The sequence below is a fragment of the Alosa sapidissima genome, chromosome 1, assembly GCF_018492685.1.
Source record: "Alosa sapidissima isolate fAloSap1 chromosome 1, fAloSap1.pri, whole genome shotgun sequence".
In the NCBI taxonomy this organism is placed as follows: Eukaryota; Metazoa; Chordata; class Actinopteri; order Clupeiformes; family Clupeidae; genus Alosa; species Alosa sapidissima.
This window is the reverse complement of record NC_055957.1, coordinates 35,197,920-35,209,929: the sequence shown is the minus strand read 5'-3', so window position 1 is coordinate 35,209,929 and position 12,010 is coordinate 35,197,920. Positions and strand designations below refer to the sequence as shown.

Below are 12,010 nucleotides of genomic sequence, written 5' to 3'. Positions count from 1 at the left end.
TATTCAACCGGGGGTCCGTGGAGGTACTGCAGGGGGTCCGCCAAATTATTTCATCTGAAGCATTTTTAACCATTTTTAACTTCTAACCTGACTCTCGCCAGATGAATTTCGTTCCGCTTAGCTCCGCCTAGCTTCACTCACATCCATCTGGGACCTCTTCCATTGAGAGTGAATTCTGCACCCGATTTTATGGTAAAGCCAATCAGGACGCAGGGCGGGAGTTTCATAGATGTGACATAGCGTAGAAGCGACTGTGAGACTGTTATCAGCGTCACGGGTTGGCTTCGATGTGAGTGGTTGAAGTAGCACGTCAATAGATGACGGACAAGTGGCTTATTCAATCATATGCAAGCATTTTTTTATTAGGCCCAGCCTTCTGAAGCAACACTCCAATGGATTGGTCCCAGATGGATGAGTGGAGCTAGGCGGAACGAAATTCATCTGGCGAGAGTCAGGTTATTTTTTTCCCTCTTCAGAAAAATTATAGGTTACATAAACATAAACAGAACGTAGAAAAGATGATTTGTATTCGTTTATAAAATATCATATAGGCTACATATGAGTCTTCATGCAATCATGATCACCGTGGGAACATGCACCATTTAGTTAGCGTCAAAACCAAAAGAAGTGACGTCCATCCACTGGAGAATCTGTGCCACTCACCAGGGTCAGACAACCTCTAGGTAGGCTATGAGATATTGCATCCATACTCAAGCTGTGATTGTTAACTGTATAGCTAATGATACACCGGGGCCGGGCAATTTTTAGGCAACACAGTGCAATGAGGGCAGCAGACAACTAGCAACTTTGTTAGCAAAACCACCGCTATTTAGCTAAATCCTATTCAGTCTAAATGGAGTAATGGCAGCTAACAGTTTACTGGAAAAAACAATGTCTTCTTAACAACTTTAGCAAGTAAAACAGATATTAGTTGGTTTTTTAAGCATTTGATGAAGTAAAATGTCCATTTTGGGTTTCAACATAAACACTTAGTGGAGTAAAAAGATATAAGAAGCTTCTCTTTTCCCCTCGCTTCACTATCGTGACCCTGGTATATCTTTATTGAACATTTCAGAAGCTCAGAGATGGTTGGTCATGTGATTCATTGCTAGCACTCTGATTGGATGGTCTTGTTGCCCATAAGTATCCAGATCGTTCAGATAGAAATTATGTTGCCCAATCTCAATGGGAGTGTCGCTCAGCAACAGCCCATATTGTTGCCCCATGATTTAATTACCTTAAGGTTGAAAAAAATGTCAATAATAAACAAGTTCTAATCAAGTTCAAATAAATTGAAACAAGTTCTATAAATTACCCATGTTACAGATAATATACATGTTTACATGTGTAGGCTAGGGGTGTGTGTATGTGTGTGTGTGTCTGACACTTAGTTCCAAATAATATCAGGCCTAATGTTTTTTTTTGTAGCCCAAGGGTCTTGGGCTACATTATCCCTAATAGCTGTCTCTGTGCACCAAGGCATTGATTAACAGTCATTAATTAATATAGGCCTATCAGCCATGTCAAATCCAAAAACAACAAAATAATCAAAAAAATCAGAGTAACCTTAAATTAGGCTTTCATTTGTTTTATTCACTATTTATAATCTAGCTATCTGCCAAACAGATCGCCGAACGGGCAGTCTACACCAGCGATGCCACAGCCAGAGCCGCATATATGGCTCTCCATATACGGCTCTGGCTGCAGCGGATTTAAGCTGAGTGTGAGTGAAATGACGAATTCGAAATAGCACCCACTATAGCAGCAGGTGAAGATTTTCCAATCGTGTACCCCCTGGAGGAGTCTGAACCCTGATCCGGTTCTATCCCTCCGACGTTCCACTCATACTGCTGGACAGCATTCAAACCCCTTCCACCTCCCACAGTCTGTTTCACATATCAATTTCATTGGAATTACTTGATCAAATTGGGTTATCACAGCATGAATCAATTTTGTAAACCGAAAGAGAAATGCTGGACTAATTCTAGATATTTCATTCATGTGCAACCGAACTACACAATAAAATCAAGTAAATCCAGCGATTTATTTTTTTTCAGTGTAGTACCGATTGTTTTTTTTCCCCTACCGACAGTACTCAGTAACCTCGAGAAACAGAGATTGCCCTAGAACAGATTGCAGTATATGTACCTATTGGCTGTTACATCTGCATACTAGCAATTTTACTAGTATTATGACATGATTTTACTAGTATTATGACATGATTTTATCTTATGTAATCATTTCAATCATTAATTGCTATGGACCCTCCTGTAAGTCTGGAATAAAGATAGAATTGAATATAGATCATCTACCATATTTTGTTCAGTGATTTACAAAGGTGTCCTTACTGGAAGTCATACCTAGGTCCACTGCTTACAAAGCAGTAGTGTTTACAACCATAAACACATATTATTTCCCCATTTCAATTTGAAAATAAGATAAAACACAGGAGTCTCTGCATAGAGGTTAAGTCCTCCTTTCATTGTGCCTTGAGGCCTAACATTATTGGTTACCTACTCGTCCTATATTGGAGTTAGGAAAAAAGAGAGATCATACAGAGATGCTGAGTGTGAGCAAGAGAAGCTGGAGAAGGATTGATGTCATAGAGACAGAGTGGGGGAGGTTCTGGGGAAAGAGAGGAGTGAACATAGAAAATGCATGATAGAGAAGACATGGAGGAAGAAGGGGACAGGTTGAACAATCAATTAACAGAATGGAGGACATGGAAGGGATATAAATTGAAACTCTTAGAAAGCAGGCATAAAGAAAAGAGTGAATTTATGGATAGAGTAACAGAAAAAAAATGGGAGAAACAAACACATAGAGAAAGCAGTAGTGAAAAAGAATGGATATAGATACAGACAGGCAGAAGATAAAGACAAAAGTGTATGGAATGTGCCTCTTAAGAATATACTAGAGCGAGAGAGACCCATTCTAGAAAGGACTTTACTTGACCATAATGGGAGTAATGAAATAATAAAAAGATTGGATTGCATAACGTTGGACTACAAAAACCACCAGAAACGTTTTCGTTTACACTTACCCGGCCCGGGTATATGGCGTCAAGAGCATGCCAAACAGTGTAACGAGAAGCTCAAGCCCACGTTAGCCAATCACAATCCCGAAAATAGCAACAACAGCAACAAATCACTTCCTCTTTCTCTTCTAAACCTGTGAACTGTATCTGCAAATGCAAACAGACGAAAAGGGTTTGCACCAACATAAATGTGACTGCTACTGTACTCTGAATGCATCCATAATCACCATAGCCAAATGAAAGTGTAAACATAGGTCACACTTTTGGCGCAGGTGCAAGTTTGTGCATAGGCTACTGTGATGTCGGCTGCCTAACAAAATCTCCACCTCATCACATTTTAAAAACTCTGTTTGCGGGGGGGGGGGTCTCTGTCAGAGTGTTGTGTTGTGAGCTGGGCTTTGTGTCAGCATTAATGCAGTGTCTGCAGCTCCTCAGCCTGTGCGAGATGCACTGCTGCTGCTGCTGGTGAGAGGGACTTCAAAGGGAGGGAGAAATAGAAATGTATAGGCATCAGCATAATTTCATCATGCTCCACAGGAAATTAGGCCAATGCAGTAGAAGCTATTCTCTCCTCTTCGTGTTCGCTATAAATAACATCTACTGTGGAGATGCCGGTTGTCCGACAAAAGTCAGAATGCCATCTCGCATGTTTTTGTGATTTTGCCCTCACTATAGTGCCTCTGATCACCATAAATGAACTTAAACTTAAATGAGCAGCAGATTATGAGAACATGATAGATAGATACATAGATAGATTGATCCCCAAAGGGAAATTCAAGAATGGAAACATCAGAACATTAGAATGGACAGAATCTTTGACACACGAGTTAACCACCCATGTTAGAACTGCAAGAACACATCATGCATTTGCATTTGTAAGACATCGAGCAAAACATTGCCATCTTTAATGTGACCTCTGGATTATCTATTGTAGAAGAGGCAAAGACAAATATTATAGTTTTGCTAATAATACAGAAAGAGTTACCTGTGATAATATTTAGTTGTATGAAATTGACCACCAGATTAACACATCTTCTAGTGCTCCATCTGTAGAAGCACTGTATATTTCCAGTCTATCACAAGACATCACAGAAATCCTGCCCCTGTTCCTCCTGGAGGTCTTAGGAGATGTTTGATCAGGTGCCAAAGAGTACTTTCCCCCTTAAAGTGTGGATCAACCAACATTATACTCCACACAGCAGCTTTAGTCAAGCAAAGATTTCCCAAGCACAGAGTGTCATAACTTTGATATGATGGCCTACAACAAGCCATCTGAAAATTCTATGGGACCTCTACACTCAACTGTGAGAGGGCTTCTGATCATGCATGAAATTGTGTCAACATATATGACACATTAAAAAGGCTATTGTAAGATAATTTATTAATGAACTGAATGACATACTGTATTAGAGCCTGTCTTTTACCCACCCCATTTTACATCTATACTCACGAAAACACCTACAGAGGCACATACTGTCTAAGCTGCTGAGAAACAGATATTGAGTAACGGCGCCCTCCTGGGTCAATACCAGATATTGCATATTGCGGTTTGTGAAATTAATGGTTTTCTCTGCGCAGATGTGTGAGAAAAGCAAGTTTGTGTGTGAAAACGCTGTCACAAGTGGTGGGGAGAAGGGAGATTGGGTGGACAGTGGTAAACGGAGGGGGTGGTGTTTGGTAAGGGGGAGTGAACGATCGAGAGGAACAATCTGCGCGAATCTGGCCCTTTAAATTGCACATACACCGTATTCGGAGGTAAGTACCGAAAAACTGGAAATGTTGTCCATTCCTTTAATTGAAATGCAACAAGCATGCTTTTCTACTGCACGTTTACACGCTTGTCATTATAAGGCTTTCGCACAGACAGGCCGCGGGTGTTCAACTCCTCCGTTTGCGTCTAATTGACAGGGTCAAATGCAGAAAAATCTTTTGCATCGTTTTCATCTAAACACCACCTGAAAGAAAGAAAATGCTCTGGTATTGGTATCATTATTGGATACTGGAATTCAGGTATCCAAATCAGATTAGATTTACAAAAAAAGAAAAGATTAGTTAATCTCTTCAGGAGGCAATGTTGGAGCATGATCCTGGGCTGGATTGGGATATGAAGCTGGGACATGACCTTTAACTGTAGGAGGATACAAGGCTGAAATACAATCTTGAACTGTAGGAGGATACAAGGCTGAAATACGATCTTGAACTGTAGGAGGATACAAGCCTGGAACATGACCTTGAACTGTAGGAGGATACAAGCCTGGAGCATGACCTTGAACTGTAGGAGGATACAAGCCTGGAACATGACCTTGAACTGTAGGAGGATATAAGCCTGGAACATGACCTTGACCTGTAGAAGGATACAAGCCTGGTACATGACCTTGACCTGTAGAAGGATACAAGCCTGGAACATGACCTTGAACTGTAGAAGGATATGATGCTGGATTGGGATAGAAAGCTGGAGCCGGACCCTGATCTGGAAAAAAACGCAAGGCTGCTGCTTCATTGTACATGTATGTGCTCACCTCTCTACCCTCTTCCTCTTTTCTTTCTTTACTGTTGCCATCTTCATACTCTTTTTGGGCAGGATTGGCATACAATGGTTGATGAAGACCCTGGACTGGAACGGCTGAAGCATGGCCCTTGATTGGAGCATCTGGGACAATGCCTTCTCCCAGCTCTTCATCATACATCTCCAAACTCTTGTCCCAAACCTCCCAACCATCCTCTTCACTTTCTTCATCACTCTCATCCTCACTTTCTTCATCATCTTCATCCTCATCCCTCTCTTCACTATTTTCTTTCACCTCCTCTTCCTCATCTTCTTTGGAGTCACCTCGGTCTGGTGTCTCATTATAGTATTCTCCCTTCATTGTAATCTGCACCTTGTGGTTGCAATCGCTGTCCCTGACCTTAAAATCATTGCGCTGGTCAGCGTCTTTATGGCATCGCTTCCTGTAAGAAGAGAATGAGACTTTATATATTACACAAACATGTACTGTACACACACAACCAACCAACTCACACTTTAACTGTGTAAACTTACCCTGTAAGAGTGATGGTGCAGTCTTGGCGTCTTTGTGTATCCTGCAGTGAGCGAATTCCCTCCTCCAGTAACAAACCATCCTCCTCCTTATATTCTCCATCAACGAATCCAGTTGTCAAAGCTTCAAAGCTGCCAAATGAGACACATTGTATAAGGAGTCAGACTCGGGCTATGGTCAGACTAGTGGTGTGGTCTACGTGATACGCAGGACTACGCAGTATACCCACTTCAAAAGCCTCACCATCTCAGTATACCCACTTAAAATAGGCAAGGATAGGTATTAACATTTGGGGTTGATATATACCCACTATAGCTAACTAGACTACACCACTGGTTCAGACTGAGTCAAAATTTGATTTCTAGCATAGCCAAATTGTGTCTAGATTGATTTTTGATTGTCTGAATAGCTAAAAACCTTGATCTGATCCAAACTATATTTTGAAGTGGGAGGTGTGATATCCTTAAGGTGCCGAGGAATCACCACACTTTAAATGTTCTCCAAATTGTGTTTTTATTGACACACTGCTGAACATGCATGTAAGTTCGTAACTCTGGCTTCTCACTCTGCTATTGCTTCTCTACTAGCCTGTATCTCACCATAGAACGCTAGCTTTCTTTAGAGGATATTTTCACATGCTTCCACATTCACTTTACTATATAAAACAATGTTTGCAGTTGTGCTTCATGAGTTGAAAATTCAAGTTTTTGGATTGTGAGATGATGCTCCTTCTTTCTTCTACTTCCATGTTTGAAAGCTGTGAGTACCAGAGTAACTAGTTACTGTTTCCTATATTGTGACAGCAAACAATGCATATAACTTTCATATCTATTTTACTGACAATTGATAGTACAAACAACAAAAATATCTGATTTGAAATGCAAATCTGATTTGCTCGTAGTCTGAACCTTAGAGTTCATACATGTATCATAAGACACACACAGAAAACATGTATCAGTACAGACTCACACACAGAGCATGTTGTATCAGATAAAGACTCACAAACATAGCGTACATGTTGGAACAGACTTACACACACACTGTAAAACACAATAGCTTAGCTATGTGTTTATTAAACACAACACGTGTATTTAAGTTGTGCTAACGAATATTACATTTTCACAGTACAATTACAGAATGCCATAGCCCCAGCCTACATATATTTAGGGATCACATATTAATCCTTTCTGAAATTCAATATTAAGTAACAATATATAACAAAGTGACAGTGACACATACAGTTGTTGTGTGATTTATGTGTAATTTATATTGATGAATTACAACATCAAGTAGATGACTACCGAAAACATTCTAATCCTGTGGGTGGAACAAATGCTGCCAGAGTTACAGACAGATACAGATGTGTAGCCAGCAGCCATACTAAAAGATGTCCTGCCTCTGCAAAACTGTTGATGCTAAGCAGGAGTGGTCTTGACTAGTACTTGGATGAGACCTCCTTGGAAAACAAAGTTGTTGCTTCAAAAAAAGTTGTTACACTTAAAAAATGTTTTTAATATATCTTGATTGAGTTCTGTCTGATGGACTGTCAAACATTTGAGTTGGAGTGGACATTTTAGTGTTTCTTTGTCTAAACACACAGATAATTAATATTTTACTTCTAAAATGGTAAAATGCTGACACTGTTTGTCTCAAACACTTTTTCAACTGTGCTTCACCCTCTGAAGGTGAAGGTGATAAATAGAATCAAATGGGTTTCAGTTTCATTAAGTGAGCCTTTGCAGCCTGAGTGTCAGGTTCAACTCAGCGATTGATCAAAACCAAAATCACCTGTGAATTCCATGACAAAACCTCATGGTTAAAAGACAAGTTCGCTATTTTACACTTAAAGCCCTGTTTTCAGATAGTTTATGATTAAATCGAGCATTTAAGATTGTGGAAATTTAGAAATGTGGACACATGCTGCTGTCACAAGGTTGGTTCGCTCGCCGCTCACGGGCCTCAAACCCGCCACACACCTGCCCCCGTTACACTGCTGTCCTGAGAATTTTCGGTTTCTGTTGTAGCACCCACCCACCTCCACAACGCTAGGTGCACTGGAACAATCTTTCTAAAACGCATTAAACTTTCGTTTACAAAGACATGAAACTCACAGAGTGGACAGGGGTGTTCACTGATATGCTCACACAAAAATCGCTGCAAAAGATGCTTTCCAACAGGTGTTTTACCATTCGTTGTAAAACTGTGGAGCTATTTTTCCAAACGCCTCACACCCGTACATTCTTCCGTTGAGAGCTTGAACTAGATGTACCGCATAGCGGTACAAAATATGACCGCCGCTCAGTCCTGGACATCCGTTCCGCGAAAATAAATCACACTTAAATTTGTCTCCATATTTTACTCCATCCCCCACTCTTGAAACTTTTGTGTATGCTTGTTTGGCATGCCTGAGTGTGTGTGTGCGGCTGCACAGAAAGTAGCCTACTGGTGCTGAAAAGGTGAATAGATTGTAGAATAGCCAAAGAAGATGTAGCATTGTTATAAAACCTTTAACATCTCTAAGCAATCACAAGTAGGGCAGTTCATCACAGTTCATCCATTGCAACTGGATTGATGAAAGGTCACTTACACCTGTAGGCTACATTGTATTTGGGAAAAGCAAAAGGTATCAGCATAATGTTATTTATTTATTTATTTATTTTATTTATTATGTATTTATAAACAAAAACATCTCTGTCAGTTCCATGCCGTTTTCAACAGCTATCAAAAACAAAGGTCATTTTTGGATGGATGGATGTTTCTTCTTCTACATAAGATTTTAGTCATCTTTAGTTCATGTAATACTTTATTGTCAATGCACAAATTAAGTAACAGTAGTCTGAAACGTTATTGTTAATGCACAAATTAAGTAACAGTCGTCTGAAACGAAATGCTGTTTTACATCTAACCAGTGGTGCAAATAACTGACATGTCCAAATGGGCCTTGATGAAATGCGTCGCTAGACTGTTCATACACATTTTAACGGGCCAAAGTTGAAGAGCTATTGTCCGTTATTGTTCGTGCAAATATAGGCTGATTCATGTTCCCTTGCATTGTGTAACTGAGGTCCATGGCTAGTCTGGCTTTCATCAGACCAAGCTCAATCTTTTAAGAAATCAAAAAATAAATAGCGGGCAGATCAGGCTAGGTTCACCCAGCCTAGTCCATAGGCAGCCGATATTGTTTAATTTTCCGATTGAGATATACACGCTCTGGCTATTCTAAATGCAAAAATGCATCAGGGAGTTATGACAAAACGGTAACTAACAAACTAGATCCTAATAGAAAGCTGTTAGCTTCCCTAAGCTACAGGTAGGATTATAAGGTAGGCCTATTGACAACATAAATTGTCAATAGGCTATGCTGGCGACACAAATAAAATCTCCTTTGGAAACCAATGGCTTACGCCTTACAGTATCAAGCGGACTTAAACTGCCATATCGTGGCGAATGTTGTAATAACATTCACGCAGCTCCATTAGTCAAGGAAAGCGCGAATGAAGTAGCCACTTCTAAATGGGACCCACTACACAGTAGCTTAAGGTGTGTTGCTAAAGCAGCCATAATGAAATGAAGGTGTCATTGTTTGGATACTTCACACACACGTGCTTTTTAATTTCACAGACGACAACTGCCAAGCTGGAATCAAAGCACATCGATTCCCCTCTCACACCCTGCACGCACTTAAAACAAAATAAACAGGCGTCTCAGTCTCACGCATGTATAGGCAAAACTGTATCAGACCGGTGTAACGTTGGTAAATCTTCCATTGCACAGAATGATTTTGTAGCACATGCAATAAATGACAGTCGAAAGATACAAACAGTGCTGCTATCAATTTGCTTGGTATAACCGCATTTATAGTTTTCTACAAATGCAATCAGTCAAATGGGCCTCCATCACTCAACCAACGCTAACGGTAACATTACCTAGGTCCTTATTGATATTACAAGATTAACGTACCTGCAGTAAAAACCAAGCATGTCCGATAAACATCCTCAGATTTATTTCGGCTTCAAGAAGAAATGGGAATTACACTTCATGTGAACATCGTCCTATCCTTATTAGCAGAGGTGGAAAGTAACGAAATACATTTACTCACGTTACTGTATTGAGTAGTTTTTCTGTGTATTTTGTATGTTTTAAGTAGTTTATAAAATCGGTATTTTAAATTTTACTTGATTACATTTTGAGTGAAGTATTGTACTTCGCTACATCAAAAATCCCATCCGTTACTTGAGTAAAAAAAAAAGTTAAGACTAACGAAAACAGAAAGGGAGAGAAAAAAGCGCCCTAAACCACTAGCCTAGTAGGCCTAATAATGATCAGCATGTAGCCTACAACAGGACATGAATCAAGTTGGCGCCATGCAGTCCTTTCTTTGGAAAGAAGTTTATAGCAGTTGTTTCCCCTTATTTTGATGTCTCTTTTTTTTCCTGTTTTGGCCTTTGTTTTTAGTAACCTGACTTGGCTTTCTTGGAGAAAGACATTGCACCAGCAGCACAACAATTAGCGGTCCACTACTAGCGATGCTCAACTAAATAAACAAAAGATAGACTAGCCTACCTTATGAATCGTGCAGGCGGACTAAACCATTTAGCTCTTTAGCAAGGGAGTGAGAGTGACCTTAGACAGTTTTCACTATGTTTTTGTATACAAAATCCAGTCTGTCAAACACACATATAAAAAATCCAAACATAAGAGTTATGTGTATTAAAGTGGAATGACACAAGAAAAAAGGATTGAACGTGCCTACTGAAATTTCTTCAATACTTTGTGGAAAAGCCTTTGTTTGTAAAGACAGCTTCAAGACATTTCCTGTGACAAAACTTATTAGTTGCAGTATCAGGTGATTTTGGCCCATTCTGCCCTACAAAGCCAAAGAGCAGTATCTGCAAAAATGCCAAACTGAGAAAAACAGCTTTTTGTGTAAGCATCAAATTATATTCAACAACAAGGGGTATCATTAGATAGATCAAAGTGAGGTGAATATTAAACATTTTGTTTTTTGACATTTAGGCAAAATTTGGTAGTTTTATAGGCTATACTGCACTTTGCCTTTGCATTACTGCTTATACGGCAATACAATAACATTTTGCAGTAAGTGTAGCATGTGATCATAATCACTCAGTTTTTATATTAATTGAGGAAGCACTTACTACATTTTTAGTGAAGATGCCTTGCCTTGATGCCTTAACAATGGCAACTCTGTCATTTATAAACATTTATGTAAAAATGGAACAAAATCAATCGGGTATTCTTGTAGACTTTCATGTCAAGCAATATTGCATTGCTGCACACCAAAACCTAACCTTTGACACCTTTGCTCACTGCTGCTTATATTTGTCAAAGTATATGTTAATTACTTTTTGTAAAATCTGACTGACTATTTTGAATGAATATGATACTTTCACTGGCATTTAATATTGTGAGACTGTATCATGATAGACACCTAATGTGTGTGTGTGTGAATGGTAGTGTGCCTTTTTAGAAGAAAGTCCAGGGCTTTTTTTAGTCCCAGTCTGTCCCTGTGCACACACACACACACACACACACACACTATTAGAATAAGGGCAAGTGAAACAAAGGCAGAATGCAGTAATGGCAAGTGAAATCAAAGCAGTAAGGGCAGATACTGCACTCTGCCTTGGTTTCACTCTACTTTTCTATACAAACTGCAAACTAAAAATGTAAATTTAGCTAAGAAATATATTAGGTAGTCATATGAAATTTTAACAGATTGAAGAGCAGACCATGTACTTCTTATTTGTGCAAAAATTTTTTTTTTGAAAAAGTGCAGATACTGCTCTTAGCCTTTGTAGGGCAGCATTGTTCTAAACAGATTCCAGGGGTCCCTCTTGTGAATCCTGATCTTTAGTTACTTCCAGAACTGTTTAATTGAATTTAATTGAATTGGCTGCCTTCGAGTCTTTCTGGA

General features: G+C 39.5%; 1 protein-coding gene across 1 annotated transcript; it reads right to left on the bottom strand.

Moving 5' to 3' along the window:
* Window positions 1-4,931: 4,931 nt before the first annotated feature.
* LOC121697390 (endosialin-like) lies at window positions 4,932-8,314 on the bottom strand. Its single transcript, XM_042079248.1, has 4 exons — window positions 8,262-8,314; window positions 6,078-6,206; window positions 5,072-5,986; window positions 4,932-5,011 (listed from the first exon to the last, which is right to left on the bottom strand). The coding sequence occupies exons 1-3, from the start codon at window positions 8,312-8,314 to the stop codon at window positions 5,086-5,088; spliced, it is 1,083 nt and encodes a 360-aa protein (XP_041935182.1). The 3' UTR covers window positions 4,932-5,011; window positions 5,072-5,085.
* Window positions 8,315-12,010: the final 3,696 nt, after the last annotated feature.